The sequence below is a fragment of the Cygnus atratus genome, chromosome 3 (assembly GCF_013377495.2).
Source record: "Cygnus atratus isolate AKBS03 ecotype Queensland, Australia chromosome 3, CAtr_DNAZoo_HiC_assembly, whole genome shotgun sequence".
In the NCBI taxonomy this organism is placed as follows: domain Eukaryota; kingdom Metazoa; phylum Chordata; class Aves; order Anseriformes; family Anatidae; genus Cygnus; species Cygnus atratus.
In genome coordinates this window covers 104,601,970-104,621,219 of record NC_066364.1, presented here as the reverse complement: position 1 = coordinate 104,621,219, position 19,250 = coordinate 104,601,970, and the positions used below count along the sequence as shown (strand labels likewise).

The following is a 19,250-nucleotide window of genomic DNA, read 5'->3' as shown; positions in this document are numbered from 1 at the left end:
ATGTCAAAGGTTGTGATAGCAACAGCAAAACCCTACTTTAATCCATAAAATTCATATATTTGATAACTCAGGAAGATGGACTCCATATTAAGGTTTCTTCATATAAAGAACATACCGGTTTAGAAAATGCAACTGAATGAAAATTAAGGGAATGCTCAGTGGCATAGCTAAGCTGTCTTCAGTATCCCTTTTGATTCAGGTCAGCTTTAGCCAGAAATAACAGATATATATATATACACATATATATATATACACATACATACACACACACACAGTCAGCAAAGCTTCAGGATGAAAGATAGTAAACAGTCCTTTTTTATTTTAATAGCTCTTGGTACATGTGGTCCAGGAAAAGCAAAAAGTGGATGAAAAAACATCACCAACTCATAAATCTTAAAAGAAGTTTGGGAAGATAGTATTAAAAATATACTTTTAATTCCTGATGAGTAATTTATATAGTGAACATCATACGTGGACTGCACAGTTTGCAGCAAGTGTCAAAAAACAAACAAAAATCCCATGCAAAAACATTAAAGTATGAGAAATGTTTCAAGAACTGAATACAAAAGCAGATTAGGGTAACAGATAGAACACATATAATAATGACAAATTGGGAAAGTTTAGATGAGATAGAAGAAAAAATCATTTCCTACTCCAATGTTTATCCTGCACATCTCAGCACCCATTCACAGATGAACAGGCGCCATAAGGGTGCTGAGAACTGACTCCTCACCTTCATGTAGAAGCAGTCTTTAACAACACAAGCAGAAAGGCACAGAAGAAGCAGCTGCCCATCTTTAAAACTGTGCTTTAAAACTGTCCTGTGCTGCACTACCTCTGCTTCCAGTCTTTTTCAGACCAGAGAAGAGAAGGCTCTGGGGAGACCTTAGAGTGGCCTTTCAGTACCTCAACAGGACCTACAAGAAAGTCAAAGAGGGACTCTTTATCAGGGAGTGTAGTGATACAACAAAGGGTAATAACTTTAAACTAAAAGAGGGTAGGTTTAGATTAGATAACAGGAAGAAATTCTTTACTGTGAGGGTGGTAAGACACTGGACCAGGCTGCACAGAGAAATTGTTGACATCCCCTCCCTGCAAGTGTTCAAAGCTGGGTTGGATGGGCTTTGAGCAACCTGATCTAGTGGAAGGTGTCCCTGCCCATGGCCGGGGGGGGGGGGGGGGGACAGAATTAGATTATTCTAATGATACCTGTGCTGCCAAGTTGAAGTTGGTACCACAGGTCATAACCTATGCATTTCTGTAGCATGAACACTTCAGAGCCTGTAAAAGTACTGAAATCTACAAGCATCTATCATGTGGGAAGAGCTACATTTCCTGCACATTCATGGGTCTGAAGTGTAGCATCAGTCCAGCCACAAGTCACCTGAACAGGAAAAAAAAATTATACGCCATAACATTTAAACTATTCTGGATACACAACTCTTCGCATACCACCCGCAATATCCATAAAAAGACAAAAGAAATGCCACACTCAGGCCTTCTAGTTCAGTGTTCCTTCTTAGAGAGTGGACAGTAGCAGGTAAGTCCAAAAGAACATGCAGTAAACTCAAAAGGTAGTTAAACACATACCGCCTGAAGGAATCATCTCAATGCTATCAGCACAAAGGTTTCTACCATGATGAACAACGGTTGGTTTTCTTCCCTTGTTCCCCATGTTCTCTCCAACTCTCTCCTTTACTTTCCATCTCTTCTCAAGGTTTTGGCAGCCTCCCAGGGAGTAGAGAGGACCAAAGCATGTCATGCTGTCTTCCTTCAGCAGATGCAGCCAGGAGAGAGGGTTGCCAGACCCCATGAGACGCACCTGCCCCTGTAGCGGGATGATCCTCTTCTGAGTCAGCCCTTTAACTTGTGATATTGCCCTACAAGGAACAGGAGCGAATTAGGAGAAAGCTACAGCTATGAAGGGCAGGGGCCTGGGCCTAAAACGATATAACTTCTTTTTGATCTCTATTTTAGAGGAAGAAACAAGAAGAAAATGCTCAAGACTGCTGGGAATGCAATTCCCACGGCAGGGTGAGCTATTGTCACAGGCGTGACTTCTACACGTTTCTCTAAGCAAAGTTAGATTTAGGGAAGACAAAAAAAACTCACTGCTAGAAATGTATATGAGATGACATTTTATTATTATGCACAATTTGTATCATTCACAGCCTACTGGTCTGTAGTCATAGAAGGCAGTGGATACGCACAGAACTGAAGTTAAATGACTTCACATTGACAGTGAAAATAAATCACATTCTAATGTTAAATCACACTATTCATTGCGTCTCAGCAGACATAGAAGGTATAGAATAAACAATAACAGTTCTCATATATTGAGCTGAAGGGTCTTCTGTCCCCATTTGCTGACTTGCATATAAAGTGCCTGCCTTTAAGCTGAAGCCAAAAAAAAAAAAACCAACACACAAGGTTAACAACAAAAAAGCAAGGGATAGGAAGGAAAGTAGGGAAAACTACACAGCTGAAATAGCCACAAGTTTCAGGCTTGTACAGATATTAAGCTTTTTTTTTTTTTTGGAACTCAGTCTTTGAAAATAAATATCACTTACAACTGTGTAGTTTTAGATTTCAAGTCATATTTCAGCTCTTATTAAAAAAAAAAAAGAAACAAAACCAATGGAATTGAAGTTTACTTAAATACAGTCATTTAGTATTCCATGACTTCCTTGAATTGCTAACACAGTCAATGTTCTAGTCTTTACAGCTATTCACTCCAACAATGCTTCTTTAGTGGAAAAGTAATGAAATAATCAGAAAACAGCAAAGACAAATGAACAGGAAACAATACAGTGTTTTAAGTTGCATGTATTAAGAACACATTTTACATATTCTGCAAATTCAGTCTTTCTTTTAAATGACAAAATAGGAAGTCCAGTTGTTTCACAGATAGTAAGGGAATAAGGCCACAGTTCTAAAGTACATTCTTCGGTGAGGCATCACCACTCTGCATCTCCAATGGCTTTTGCAAAAACATAGTCCTTACCCTCAAAGGACATCACTCCATCCTTTAAGTAGAACTTCCATTTGTTCTTACTTCGATGTATCTGATGAAAGAATTAAATCACACAACCCCCCACCCCACCCCCCCAAAACAAGAAATTAGACCATAATAAAAAAAGAACTTTTAAGCATAACTTGGTTTAAAAAACTTGTTTTTCCTTTAAAATTCTGATAGCTCAAAACATGCAAGACACTTTCCCTGAACCTAGCACAAATATTCAATAGAGGCAGCAGATTTCAGTTGTATATACCAGATTCTTTGGCCTCTCAAGGGAACAACTTCCTGAGTCTTACTCTTGTCACATTCAAGTTTTCCCACCTCCCTTTAAAAACACTAATTACGTAAAACATCCCTCTTACACCCTCACCCACATCCCCCCCAAGGCAAAGGTAGCTGTGTGAAACCTTACGCTGGCTGGAAAACAAGATAATAATGAAGCAATTTGATTATTGTACCACTCCGAAAATACACTGCACCTTGCAAATATGTATGGTTTAACTGAAATGCAGTCATTTCCTTTTCCCATATGCATGACAAAGCAATACTGCATACAAAGGCATGTAAGGATAAGGCTAAAAACATGAAAACATTGCTCAAAAGCAAATACTGCCATACAAAACAGTAAAGAAATAATATGCACATTTTTTCTAAGTCCTGCAAAACAACCTATACTACAGAAACTTTATGTTTAACGCTAAAAGAAGGAATCTTAAACATCTCTAACAATTCCTTGGGTTTTAAGCATCAGCCTATTTCCAGATTCAGGAAATAAGGGGAAAAGAATTAAAGACAATAATCATTTTGCCTTCAGCATTCTTTTATAGATAACTATATAATTTAACAGGTAACTATTTCCATCTACTTTCTACTAGATCTACTTGTTTTTATTAAATCTATGTAGAAAGGGGAAGTTACCAGCATTTCCCCCAACTTCTCTAACTATCAATTTTCTGCGACATCCGATATTAAAATTTCCCATAGACAAGTCCAGAATTGGACTTACTAGCTTTTAAAAGATTTTTTTTCAACTCATTACAGACAAAACTTGCTATAAATAGCAACATTCACTACCTGTAGCATCCATAGCATCAAACTAAGTTACGATGTTTCAAAATTTTGTGCAACTTTTCAATACAATACACACTGTAGCTCAATTTCAGATGCATTTTCCACACACATCCCTGCAGCTACATTCTCCAAAAATAACAAGCTTCAGAAACATTCAATCTGTTACACTTGAGTAAAGACAATTTTCTCAGCAGCCCACTGTTTCCTAAAGCACAGACCCCTTTAAGGCAGACCTAGTTGAACACGCAAAAAAATTATCACTAGTCTCTTCTGAGAGCACAAAAGCAAAGTCACTTTTTTTGGAAACTATTAGACGTATTTTTCCACGTTTGCTTTCAAAATAAGATGCGCACTTTGTTTTGTCAACTTTTAAGATATAAACATGCAAGTGCCCAAAACATACCTAGTACTTAATCTGATCTCTGAGAATTCAAAATAAGGTTAAATTTTAAACATTAAAATAAAGCAGGACAAAATGGCCTTTAGTGACTGTTTGGCTTTTCAGTAACAGGATTCTGGTAGTAAAGTCTTTCAGGAAGCACTTCAAAGACAAAAGATAGTACACACACCTTTTCCTATTCTCTATTTCAAAAGTCTTAATTCACGGCCAAAGATGCATGTATACATCCATGAAGCTGTTCAGGTAACTTAAAAAATTAAGGAAATGCATAAGCTTTTACAGCTTTACAAGTCTTAATTTTGAAAGATTCAGCCCCTTACTCTTTTTCTTTATGAGCCCTTCGATTGTCCTCATTTCAGAAAATAGCATATAAGTCTTCAGAGTACTGTCAGCTAAGCACATCATTTAAACACTCAATTATTACAGCATTTGTTTTTCTTTAAAAGATACTGACAGCAGTCCAGATATGGATTTGCTGAAGATACTATTTATAACGATTACGGGACAAAGATAAAACTACATACTGTACCTTGTCATACTGACAAACTATCACGTTATCTGTGTCAAACAAGTCTGGAACATCCTGTTCACTGACATCATCATCAGAATTTAATGGGTCCTAGAGTTTAAAAATGCATTTAAGAAGTATTTTATACATTCTTGCAAAAATAGCGTTGAATAACTTGGCATTAAACACAACCAGAACAATAAAGGTTAACACCAAAAAAATCAAGACTTAGAAGCTATGGTCCGCAAAGCTCACTTCAAAGCATCTTTACATGCTTATGTTCTCAAAAACATCCCCCCAAAGCAAACAACAAAAACAAACCACCACAACCACCACAAAAAAAAAAAAAAGGTCAAAATAAAGCAGAACTCCTAAATGCCAAAGCTGACCCCAATAACTGGAATGCTCATCAACTGTCCAGACTCTGTAAGTTAATTCTCTTGGGAACATTAAGGACCCAAAATTTCATTTGTTTTAAATAAAAAAATAAAATAAATAAATGAAAAGTGCTACACTTCTATCGTGCTGTTCTCTGTCTAATCCCCTGTGGTTCTTCAGAAGGAATAATACAACTAGATTTGTATCCGGATCTTACTTAAAAGAACTCAATTCCACCGAGGTCAGGGTTTCACCATAGAATTTAATGCTGGCGATTAAGTATTTTAAGTGATCCAATAAACAAATGATCTCATTCATTTGTTCATGCTCCTCATAATGAGCCCTCTAATAATTCCTCAGTGGCATCTCCTCTTGAGAGAGACATGTAACCTAACTACGCTCTCTGCATTAAACTTAGCAGGAGCTGTTCTGGGTCCAACAATTCAGTATTCAAGGTAGATACGGTATTGTAACGTGCTTCACAAGGCTTGAAAGTAAATTACCTCCTCAACAATATCTATTTGGGGCTCTTCATTATCACAGCTACTGCTGCTAGAATCCACGTTTGAAATACTGTCACCTTCTTCATCCTCTCCTTCATCCTCATCCTCCAGAATTTTTAGATCCTCTGATTCAATAATACCAATGAATTCATTCTCTTCTGTATCCTTTGTGTGTGGTATTTCTTCCTTGGGAGAAGCATCACCGGTTCCATCTAGCTGAATTATGCCTTCAATGTCACTGCAGATATCCTTCTCTGATCGTAAATTAGATTCCACCTGCACAGTAGGTTCCAGCTGACAACAATAAAAAAGACCAGAGATGGCTTGTAAGTTAACGCCACATAGCTTTCATTGTTCAGTACAAAGCCTGAGATTTTTGTTTAATAAAGCAACAAGATTCAGGGCACTTAAGTGGGAGTTTCAAATCCTGGACTACTTGTAAACCCTGAGTATGTTTGAAAAATCTTGTTTTTACACCCACCTTGAATGGAATCCATGTCAAATATTCATTCCCTCAGTAATACAGAAATACATTTTCTTAGACTTTTCTTTAAACACTATTGTACGTGACTTCTTTAGAAAATGATGTTCAAACTGGCCTCTAGAATTTTCTTTAAAATAGAAATTCCAGTAACTTAAAAACTATTTCTTATTTTTGAAGTAAAAAGATGAATCCATTTCTGTCCCTCAAATCAAAGTGCTTTGTTTAAATACAATATAAAAAGCTGAGAATAAATACCTCAGTACTTCAAGTTACCTTTCATAAAAGCATTAGAATTCCAAAACAGAGAGTTCACAGGAGCATAAAAGAGCTTTAAGCTTTCAGTGATCTTAGGTTTCTCATTAAATCTTTATTGGAGCACTACATTCACATCCACGTACACTTTCTAATTCAAGAAAGTTAACACTTTTTTGATCTTCCATTCTTCCTACAGACAGTCTTCATCATCCTGCCCAAGTGTAGATGAGCAACATAAGATGCTTTCTATTTACAGTCATTTTCCATTACTGTTATTAAATTTGTATTTAATAAATTTGCCTCTATATCATATAAGCACTACAATTCAAAATGAGCACACCAGCCTCAAGTTATATTTGCAAACGATTTCTGGAACATAGATTTGATGAAGTCAGAACAGAGGCTTGTTCAATAAAATCATTTTTAAGTTTTCCACAGAGCTCTAGCTGAATTCTAGCTTGTCAGGACTTTCTTCCCAAGGAAATATGTTTCTTTCCAGCAGATTTTCACTTACGGAATCTGACTTTTCATACTCAGTATGGGCTCTCAATATAAGTTAATTGCTCTTCACATGTTATGAGTTAAAATTAATCCCTGTTGACAATCCAAAAGCAATTTTACAACTGGCCAGTATCCACACACAAATTCAGCATCAAAATGACACGGTAGTTCTCAAACCATCGTTCATGCTTGCTCAGAGGCAAAAACCAATTATCTCAAAAAATAGTCTATAAATCTGTGAATGCATTGTATCTATCCAACACACCTACAGCGTTTTTCAGATTGACATTGTATTCAATCCAAATATTTCAACAACGTTTGCAACCAAAACTTTAAATATAAAAATAAGCAGTCAGCTAAATGCTCTTCAAAACAAGCTCAAGAATGAACCTTAAAATGAAGATTTTTATCATCATTCATAGGTACTACTTACAGACGTCTTTGATCACATCTCTTAAAACACTTGTTCTTCAAACAACCATCTACAACAGCTGTATTTTCACCAGATAAGAAATAAAAAGGTCCTACCTTGCCAGTGGGAGCAATGGTGTCCTCATCTTTCAAACCAGTGTTATCATCCAAACCTTTGCCCATGATAATCATCTCAATGATATCATCAGACACCTGCTGTTGTAGTGATTCCTGAGGCTCAGTGTCTAACTGCCCCTCCACGTCCAGCAGCACACTGCTTGAGTTGTTTGCCTCAACAAATTCAGAAGGAGAAAACACTTCAGAGGATTCTGAATTAAACACAGGTGTATGAAGGCTGCCATGCTGGGATTTCTCTGTAGATTCTTCATGCTGATTCAGCACTGCATTAGGTGCAATTTGCTGCTGACTCTCCGTAGGCTGCTGAACCAACGCAGTACTGGTAGAGTTCTCTAGGGGTTTATTTTCCGTGGCACTCTGTTGAACTGCCACGGTCTGTTGGACAGCAGTCTTCTGAGTTCGCAACATGTCGGCAGTTGGCTGGACAGAAGGTACGTTCACCGGTGCAACACTGGCCACATTGGCGTGCAGAATTGAAGGTTGCCCAACCGACTGAAATATCTGCTGAATAGGAAGTTGCAGAATATTTGCACCTCCTCGGCCCTGCGTAACCATGACAGGAACATTTACCTTATAAAGCTGCCCTACAAAGAGAAGGATGAAAAGCTGCTTCAGCGAGTTGAACTACAGATCCATCTAGGCCAGAGTCCTGTTACCAGTAACAGCCAAGAGCAAATAGTCAGGCAAACTACGGAGAAAAAGGATGTTTACAAAGTAGTACTTTCCCAAGCACACTTTCAGCCAGTTAGGAGTAAGAAAACACCTTGCTTTAAATTTGTTAACATGTCATTTCAGAAACAAAGGAGTACAAGATGAAACAGTAAACTGTTCCTCATCTCCATGGACAGTTTTTTCTTTTAAGGGCATCCCCACTAAAATACAGATACAGTCTTAAACATAAGACTCCTAGTTTATCTGTCTTCTCCTTGTACAAAGAGAACTCCAAATACTGAATCCTTAATTATTATCATCAGTGTTAGAATTAAGATGCCAGAGCTAGTTTGCCAAATTAATTTAATTATTCTTTACTCCACACATTTGCTTACACATACAGTCATTGATATTAGCCTACAGCATTCAAAACCTTAGAAGTTATACCTGAAATAGACATCTAGGACATTACTGCTTAAAAAAAGAACAGCTGTTTAAGGAAAAAGTCAATCTATGACTGAAATAAGCCATCCATTCATCAAACTCCAACCAATACGAACAAGTTTTTGTACGGCCAATTTCATCAGCAAAAGAGGGTGAGCAAAAAGGGTGATGGGTGGTTACATTTTATTTGTATATATAATCAGTTTGATTCTGAAGCACCAGAATGTCTTTGTCAGTTTAAAACATGGAAAGACTACCCCTCATACAGGGCAAGGAGGTATCTATGCCCGGACTGACAAAGGAACACATTTGCCAGCAGCTGTAAAACAAAAAAAAATGGCATCCCCTGGCAGCCCACATTAACTAACGTTGCAAGTGTACACAAGTGACACACCAACTAATCAACGTAATTACTTCCTCCATGCAGTAATTACACACTACAAAGGAAGAGGGTAAGTGGCTCCACCCACCTATACTTCACATGTGTTTTATCTACTGCACTTAGAACTATCTTTCAATATTCACATACAGTCAATGAATGCACTGTAATGTGTTACGTCTCCTCTTTAACCTTACCAGATGTTGTCTGTAGTGTCATTCCAGCTGGTACGTGTATAGGATAAGCAATACCCGAAGGGAGAGTAAGAGTTGCACCTGGTCGTGAAGCACCCTAGATACACAAGAACTTTGTTAAGTAGCAGTGCATACCTTATTCTCTTAGGGCCCTAAATGTCACATTTAACATACCCAGAAAGGGGCCCCTTTGCGATCATCTCTACTGAAGAGTTGCTTCAGACTTTTGATGTATAGGCAGATAAAGAGTATTTTGTAATTGCAAGGATGATGATTGGCCCCAAGTGCTTTATATTCTCCAGTTATCACATCCTCTTTTCATTAAGAACTTTCCTGTAGCCCCTCAAAGAACACACCATCCAAAATGATACTCTTCCACTCAAAGCCACTTTTACCTAAGCTTATGCATTATTCCACACAGTACTGACTCCTTGCCTAGGCCCTTGAAGACACTTCACATCATTCTTTTTTTTTTTCTCCTGGAAAGAGTTGAATATAAGATACCCTTTCAAACTAGCTGTTCCTGGGAAACCCAAATTTAAAGTCGGGGAACTTGCATGTTAGACAAATACCTTCCCAATATTATGTTTCAGCTTGGCAAGGTAGTTGGCTGGAGGCTCAGGAGGCACTCAACAGATTCATCAAGCTCTTACAATACATCCTTCTCCCCCACACCCAACTCTGCTATACCAACAGTTCAGAACCTATCACCCCAGAAACACTCACTTTCATCTGGATGATTTCTATGCCTCACAGATAACACTGCTTCCAACTTCATTAGTGCTGGCATTTCCCAACCACACATTATTTTAACATCCAGTAATAAAAATAAAAATGATGCCTACATGTACATTTCCACTTCTTCCAACCTCTGGGCTAAGTTCATGCAGCCACATTTTCCAACACTCTTCTGGCTGCACTGCTTGCAAAACCAACTGTTTTTTCTTCCTCTGCTCACACAGCAGTAGCAGAGTTTGAGCGCTCCTTCTGTGAACTCTTAGCTTTTGTATGGTTTTCATCAAATAAAAAAAAAAAAAAAAAAATCAAACATACAGTTTCCTCTGCTGAGGGAGAATCCACAGCTGACTCCTGGTCCCTTGCCAACTATACCATGTTCTACAGATATAACTGTCAGGAGAAATGCTAACTTTTTCAGTCCCTAAATATTGTCCTAAAGCACCCATACACCAAAAAGAAAAAATAAAATAAAAAGAAAAGAAACCCTTAATATTTGCATCCCCTCAAGCCTGTGAAAAACTGACAAACTTAATCATTTTAAAAATCAGAATAATCAAAATGGAAATAAGAATTCACTGCAGCTACCTACCAGGCCTGCTGCCGTGAAATGCTGTAAACCTCTGCCAGCTGGGATGACTAAGGAAGCTATTTTAAAAAAATTACAAAAACATGTGCATCTCAGAAACTGTTGATCATTCAGTAATTTAGCATGCAGTCCTGAAACTAAAGCAATCTTAACTTCAGCTCAGACTCATTAGATCAACAATACGTAAGCACATCTAGATAAGGCTACTGAATATACTTCCTTTTATGTTGCTTCAAAGCTTATGCTGTACTCAGGGCAGGGGTTATACCCTGAATCTGTAAAACTTGCATTCTGTTAAAAGTTGGTCTTGGAGTTTTTGTTGTTTTAAATATTTATCTATTTGATCTGCTTAATAAGTTGTACTGTAAAATCTAAGCACGCCATTTCTATTTATTAATATGACTACAAACACACGTAAAATGCACTGCCTTGTCAACAACAGGAAAATATTTAAGCGGTTTTCCACTCTAGCGTAAGTCCAATGGTGATAATAGCAGGAACTGTAGGATGGGTTTTCAAAAGCATTACATACTTCACTGAGGGAAGACAAACCGAACAGAAAGCTTTTGCAAGCTTCAAGAAGAAAAGAATTTAGGTAGCCCTAACTACTTTGAAAACCTCTAGCCATAGGACAATTCAAATCTTATTAGAAACAAAAATAAGAAGTTAGGTGGCTTTAACAGAGTCTGGTATGCCTTAGCATCAGCTGCCCTTCCAAAAGTTAGGAATAACAAGGTAAATAAAGTTCATTAAATATAAAGCTTCCAATAGCAAACAAGCCCCAAAATAAATCCCCTTTAACTGCATGGAATAAGGTAAAACATCTGTCTCCAAAAACAGTCCAAATATGAAGACTGTAAAAACAGTAAGTAGATGAAAAGGTACCTGCCCATCCTTTAAATGTTCTCCATCAGCATATATACTATGACATAGATTTTCATTAAATCATCACGTATGATTTTTTTTTTCTTCATGGGGAAGTTCCTCATGTCCTTTCACACTCAGAGAAGCCTCAGTTGAGCGTTACGTTCTACCATAACATTAGCACAGTGGTCAGCTGGACTTAACTGAGAAGAATATGTCCTGATGTATAAGCCTGTATGAAAGTCAAATAATTCTGCGCACCGTGAATACTGCTTTTAGGAGTACTGAAAGACAGACCAAAAAACCCTCCCAACACTTGCACTCTTCTGATTGAGCAAGGGCTTGAATTTTAAGAAATGCTGAACCAGGTTCAACTCCACCATGACAGCAGAGCTCCAGGGCACAAACACGTTGTACAACCCTCAGCACATATCATGCCACACATTAAGTGTGAAGTGAAATGCTTAACACTTTTGATGAATTTCCAATTGAAGGGCCTGGACTACAGACAAGAAGACTAAAACTCTCTTCACGTTTCCCTGCTGGAAATAAATGGCAGATCAAGTGCATCTAGACATACCTGCATTAGTTTATCAAAGTTTAATTTGTCCTTTACTGGTCAAATTTTGCTTTCAGATACGTACTGTTCCCCATCATGCTAGATATATACACAAGCATTGCAAAACAAGATCATTCCAGCAACTTCAGGTCTTCCAAAAGATTCTTGAAACACTGAGCTATTCTTAAACTGCATTTGCAACATCTGACCTGATGAAGCCTGCAAAACACGATGAAAAGTGTGTGGCAACTGCAAGGTGAACTGTGAAGAATGGTGGCTATGTCTGAAGAAGCCTTCTGTTGCTTTAGACTGCATCACCTTGGTTTCCCAAAGCTGCAGAGAGAATATTAAGGTCAACAGACATCAACTTTAAAATCAAACCACATCTAATATGATAATCAGGTATTCCCAGCTCTTCCAAGGGTAAACTGGTTCTATCCAACAAGCCTGGCTACACTCACTACTAGATTTTGACTTCCAGCAGCCAATACAACATTCACAGAATACTTGTAATTCTAAGTTAGGGCTAAAGTTTACATGTTTTAGAGGGCCAAGAAACAGATAGGTATGTCATCTCCAAATATAAATATGTACATTTACATATACATACAATTTTTATTAAGGCAAGGGAAGCCAACAAACCTGCTTCAAGTCTTTCAAAACCTGTTCATCTACACCCTCTTCAGCAAAGAGTTCCCGAACACTTTCAATCACATCTTCAATAACAGACTTGTAGAGTTTAAGCTGTATGTAAATTTTAAAAAATAAACATTTTCAAGTTAATATGAACATTAAGTCACTTGAAATGATAACATACACGTCTAATGTGGCTGCAAACTGAACTGAACTGTTGCAAACTGAACACCACAGATCAATCAGTGTAATACACTAAATACTCTGTCAAATGCAAAGGTCTGTGAATCTACCAGTTACACAAGTCCAGTCATTCCCTTAAATCTGTAGAACTAACAAGACATTCCTGGAAAAAAATACTGGATTTGAGCCTCAAATTAATGGCTTCTGTGGCTACAGAAATGCTTAAGAAATCCTAGAAACGTTAGAAAAAGCAACTGCTGTGGTGTGTTTTCAAACCTAGCATGTTTGGAGTGCCAGTTTAAAATTAACCTTTACTGCTCAGTATCATTCTAGTACGCAGCATCATAGCCTCTATCTTGAGGAGCAACCAACAGTACAAGCTACTAAAAATGAGATGTGCCAGTTTTAACAGAAGCATAACATAAGAAACCTGCAAAAAAAAAATCCCTTTGTGACAATAGTCTGATGCTGTATAGTAGTTTAGGTGTGGAAATTTTAATGCTACATTATACATACACATACATAATTCATCTTATATTACAACAGGACTCTTAACACAACATTTTATTAGTTCATCCATGTAAGTGGATCCTAGTTCTCCACTCAGAGCCAGACAACAGACACAACCACATACCAGCTTCAAGATTTATCCATTCAGATCGAAAGAGAGGATAACAAGCTTCTGGCAATTTAAGGCTTACTAACTATGACTATCATCACCACCACAACAGCCTGCTAATAAAAGGTGAAAGATGAAATTTAAGATTTTTAGGAAACCTTGGAAGCTAGGACACCCGGATTTTAACTTTCATTTTTCTAATTTAACAACAAATAAACGTTTTACTACCATACAGTTATTCTACACTGCAGGAAATAACCATTCTTTTCAAAGTTACTAAGTAGTAACATGTTATGCTTTTTGTGAAAAGCAATCAGAACAATTTTAACTACTCTAAAATGACCTTATGTGTGACTTCTTATCGGAGCTTAGAGATCTCTGGGATCTTCCCCTGCCCATTTCAGGACTAGGAACAGGGAAAAAAGGAGACTTGTCCCACTACAAAAAGATGCTGACTAGCATGTATGTCAAATGCTTGGCCTTCACTTTTAGTGCATAAGAGCAGAACTTAGACCACTTTGCTTTCAACAGGCCTATTCCTCTCCCCAAGACGGCCAAGAAACTTTGCATCATGCACAGCTGTATAGCAAGGACAAGTATTTATTGCACTATATATTAGGTTAAAAACTCTACGAAACAACCGTAAAATGCAAACTCGACTTCCAATTTAGCAAAGAACAGAGACAGGAGCACGGACCCCAAGGTCAACCCCTTCTCTCCCCCGGCCCGGAGCCGCCGTTTCCCTGGCCCCTGGCCTGCCCAGCCCTGCCCCGTCCCGTCCTCCTGCTCGGAGCCGCCGCCAGGCCCCGGCCCCGGCCCCCGCTGCGAGCCCTCACCACGGGGTTGCCGTGAGCCATGGCGGCGGCTGCCCCTGGCCCGCCCGCACGCCTTAAGGCGCCGTTGCCATGGCGGCGCGGCCTGGGGGCGGCGGGCCCGGGCTGTAGGCGGGCCGCGGGGGTACTGCCACGGCATGGCGCGGGGTTGGGGGCCTGGGGCAAAATTGCAGTTCTGTGAGGCTGTGCCACTTGGCAGTTGTTTATCAGGCCTCTTGGGAGGGTGGGTGGGGAGGGTTTTGTGGGTTTGCCAGTGCTCTTGGCTCATAATGTTGATAGTCTCCCAGTAATACAGTGTGGGAGAAGGTAGTGAGGGATGCTCAGAGCAATCATAGAATCCTGCAATCATTAGGGTTGGAAAAGACCTACAAGATCATCTGTCTGTTTGATCATCCGATGGTTGTATCATCCTACTACCAATGTCACCCACTAAAGCATGTCCCTAAGCACCACATCCAACCTTTCCTTAAACACCCCCAGGGATGGTGACTCCACCACCTCCATGGGCAACCCGTTCCAATGCCTGACTGCTCTTTCTGAGAAGAAATGTCTCCTCATTTCCAACTTGAACCTCCCCTGGCACAACTTGAGGCTATTCCCTCTAGTCCTATCACTGGTTATCTGGGAGAAGAGGCCGACCCCCAGCTCCCCACACCTTCCTTTCAGGTAGTTGCAGAGAGCAATGAGGTCTCCCCTGAGCCTCCTCTTCTCCAGACTAAACAACCCCACTGCCCTCAGCCACCCCTCACAGGACTTGTGTTCCAGACCCCTCACCAGCTTCGTAGCCCTTCTCTGGACATGCTCCAGGGCCTCGATGTCCTTCTTGCAGTGAGGAGCCCAAAACTGAACACAGTACTCAAGGTGCGGCCTTACCAGAACAGAATACAAGGGTTGCTTCCACTTACCTAAAGAAACACATTGTGTTTTGCTAATGTGTAGAGAAGGAAAATTAAATGAATCCCTAAGACAATTATTAATACAGAGGAAGAGTCATACTTTTTATTATTATTATTTTATTTATTTGTTTGTTTTTTATTGAAGATGAAGTTGTTGGAAGGTTATCATGCCATGGAACCTGTGAAAAATCACTTGGAAGTGTAAAACCTCTTGTTTCCATCCCATTTAAAACCAGTCTCCTTATACTCAACCTTGCACTGCCAGTGTCAGTCCCAGCCCGCTGCGTTTCCAAGCTGTAGGGCCTCAGCAGAGCCTTGTGAATGACAAACATCCACCTGGAGGCACAGGACAAGTCCAAGTGGGCCACAAACCTGTCAAAAAACAGTCTCCTTGATGATCCAGGCAGGCAGGTTAATTCCCCCTGAAACGTACATAACGCTTTTGTTTTATTTCTTTGAAATAATTAGTAAGTTTCCACAAAAATTCTTCAACTGGAAATTTCCCTTTTTCAGAAAGTACAGATTCTGTGGGCAATATTCAGATTGTAATATTGGTGGTCTCTGAGTAATGTGCAACTAAGAGCTCTAAAGGAACTATATGTCTAGTAGGAACTCGGTGATCTCAAGAGAAAAGGTGATGTGGCCCAATAGCTGAAGCACCAGCACAAAAGCACCACAGAGACTATGGCTTTTGTCTAAACCCTCTTTGGTGGCCTAGAGCAGCTCACCTTGCTGCTCTTTCTCTCAATTTCCTTGCCTGCAAAAAGTGATGCTATTGTAAAATTGCTCCATAGCCTGATGAAACATGTTATAGAAAAGCTACAAACTTATTATTCAGAGCACAAACTGGAGAAGAAAGTGTATTCAAAACCCCATGCTTGCCCCTGCTCCCATTGTGCTCCCTTTTTCCTCCTTGTGCCTGAAACACACTGTGGATGGCCACACTGGGACACAACTGAGTATTGGTTACTAAACCCAAGTTTCTTCTTTCAGCTCCGGAGGCCGAAGAAGGATGAGGCCCTGTGCAAGTGTACAAGGCAACTGAGGCACCCAGTTTGGATCCTGAGCACTAGCACAACCTGAAGCAGTCTGAAACCTCAGGTTTTGTACATGGAGGAAAAGAGGCTTTGTCCTGAGAACAGAAAGGAAGAGAACTACAGTTGCCCCTGTAATGCAAAAATATACCTAGGAAAGCTGGTTGGAAAAGCATATTACCTTGCTGTAAAACTGGGAAGTCTTTCTTACCTCATAAACAGGGAGATAGCTGAAGCTTCCAGTTAAGTAGCAGCAATCTGGTACAACTACACAAATTATTGCTTACATTTGCAGCAATCTGCTCATATGTTAATACAGAGATTTACCAATTTAACAGTTACTCATCTGGAAAAATGTTCTTTATTATCATATATGTAGGAGAATATATATTCTGGCCTTTATACGCATTCCATCTATGCATACATCAGTGTTTTTCTCCTGATTCTGAGAACCTAGAAGTATCTTTTTTTCCTTTCTTTTTCTATTTTTAGGTTGCTATGTAGATACAGTGCTGTCTGACTTGTGAAGAGAAGACTCACCCTTTAAGCGTTAGATTTTAAGGCTAGCTTACACAACCTGAAGAATGAAAAGATTTTAATGAAAATACTGGCAGACCCTTAATTTTATAGCTAGACTAACACCTACAACTACAGCAAAAAAAGGAAGCAACATCCATAATCATATTGTAAGTTGTATTTCTGCAAGTGAGACAAAGAACAAATGCAATTTGCTATTGAAGTAATTTTGCTCTGCAACAAAAATATTTAATGACACTGTCTAGATCTTGAATTAAGTAACAATTACATATTCAGCTGTTCTGTGTGCCCTGCATCACCACAAGAAAAAGGCAAGCCATGTTGCTTTGCTCATAGAGTAATTTAAATAATAGTATGTATTTTTAAAGTGCATCATTCATTTGAAACTATCTGGGATAGTGCATAACAGGAGATTCATTATTCTTCCTCCTGTCTGATCAGTCCTGTCGTGTTAAAAGAAATAGCAGGAAGAACTTTCAGCCTTTAGGATTTCACTGGGCACTGAAGGTTGCAGATGGTGATCCTGCAGCTGGCTGCAACTTATTCATGAGACAGATAAACCTGACACATAGCCATCTATATGCCAGCCTACTGTACAGCAATTTTAGAAAGGTAGAAAAATGCAGAAAGAACATACATAAATGAGTTTCCCACTATGTATGACCCCTCATTTATCAGGGAGTTACAAACTTCCTTGACATTGGAAAAATTTGTATGCCTAACTTCAAAAAGAGAGGGAGTTTGGGGAGCTTGATACCAAAGGATTTCTCAGCTCTCAGATAGAGGTCAGGTTACTTTGGGTGTGTCAGCATGGACATTTACTTCAGCCTCAGTTCAGCTTCCAGTCCAGGTCTCCTCATTGCAGTTTCTTTAACAACTCACAAGTGTTTTAGAAGTCAGGTTATCAAACACATTAGTATGCTATTCAGACACTCTTGATTTTTCAGGGTTTTGTCAGCATTTGGGGTAGTGCTGCTTAAGGGCACCTCAAGCATTCATTTACTGGACAGGTTTTAATTTGTAATTATTTATACTCCTCTTGGTACATGATGTCTGGAGAAGATTTATTTTTGGATGATGAACCTTTATTAATCATTTAAAAAAAATACCATTTTCAAATGCCTTACCTCTAGAAACGGAGAGCCCTCAGCCAACTCAGATGCTTGGTAGTGAATGCCCTCTCCTGTTAAAATCTAGTATTGCTGCTGTAGAGGAACATAAATAACCACAGGTCTACACAATTCTTTCTTAAGGCATTATTTTACAACTACCATCTTGCCCTTCTTACCAAGTAAATGTAATCACTCTTAGAAGGAAGTGGTTGCAGGATCTGGGCAGTCCCTATGCAAATGCCTCGACGTGGTCAGACCTATAATTTCATTTTAAAGCTATTCTCTGTAACACACTGCCTTTGTTTTCAGCGGTTGATTCTTATATATATGGCACTGTAGTATCATAACCAATTTTATAAATAGTGTGATTTTGTTACAAGCTCCATCATTTCTTTTGGAGTTCTCAGACAGGTAACACTGGGACACGTTTAATAAATGGACCTCTCCCATTTATCATGTGTGACTCTTGTTTCCTCAAATGCCTCCCTTTTTACCTGATTTAAACAACTTCAGAGGAACTGTAGAAAAAGCTGACCCTTAGTTTAATTTAATGACAAACTTTCACGACATAGGGGAGCACAAAAAGGGCTCTGACCTGCACAACTGCTGTATAAAAAAGGCACTGCCGATGAATTGAATACACTGAATAGCTCTGTACAGCTCTGCTCCTTGATACACCCAGAGATTTTTGTAGCGTGATTAAGCCTAATTAAGGATGAAATAAACCTTGCCTCTCCTAAATATTCAACCTCCCTCCCTCTGTCCCCAAGAAAAGCTCCAGTCCTGCTCTTGGGCTCCCCAGCTCCACACTCCTGTGCCTAAGAGATGAGCAGGATGAAGAGGCACTAGCTACACGCATGTTCAGAACCACACGGAGTCAGGGTGCGGTGGGAGGCTGTAGGTGGAGGCGCCTGGAACATTATTATCTGAATTGGCTGCTGGGAGTTTTAGAGTTGAGCAGATGGTTCCTCAACGGTTTTAATCCAGCAGTTGGGCAGATGATTGCTGAAATCCAGCAGTTTGAGTGTGAAGTTAAGTAAAGGAAGAACGGCATGTTTTGCTCAAGCCCAGTTTGCTATGTCTAACTTTGCATTTAATAGTTTAGAGGGATAAATCTGAGCAACCACAGAAGCCCTTTACACCAGCAGCACTTTTTTGCAGCACCAACAATTTGCTACTGCTAAAATCAGTCAGGCACATGAATTAGAAACAGGTGATTCAAGCACAGTCTGGCAGTAACATTTTCTTGTGCGTTGCCTAATTGATACCAAGTCAACTCTACTGAAGAATGACAGACACATGAAGATTAAGCTGCACTGC

General features: G+C 39.3%; 1 protein-coding gene across 1 annotated transcript in view; it reads right to left on the bottom strand.

The window, feature by feature from the left end:
• Positions 1-2,646: 2,646 nt before the first annotated feature.
• STON1 (stonin 1) overlaps positions 2,647-19,250 on the bottom strand; it is a 43,028-nt gene continuing 26,424 nt past the window's right edge. The window contains exons 4-12 of the mRNA XM_050709831.1: positions 14,355-14,507; positions 12,726-12,827; positions 12,293-12,416; positions 10,664-10,719; positions 9,340-9,433; positions 7,648-8,252; positions 5,880-6,173; positions 5,020-5,109; positions 2,647-3,065 (exon numbers count right to left, since the gene is read on the bottom strand). Coding sequence (XP_050565788.1) covers positions 2,958-3,065; positions 5,020-5,109; positions 5,880-6,173; positions 7,648-8,252; positions 9,340-9,433; positions 10,664-10,719; positions 12,293-12,416; positions 12,726-12,827; positions 14,355-14,507 — 1,626 coding nt within the window. The 3' untranslated portion in view covers positions 2,647-2,957. The remainder of the gene's footprint in view (positions 3,066-5,019; positions 5,110-5,879; positions 6,174-7,647; positions 8,253-9,339; positions 9,434-10,663; positions 10,720-12,292; positions 12,417-12,725; positions 12,828-14,354; positions 14,508-19,250) is intronic.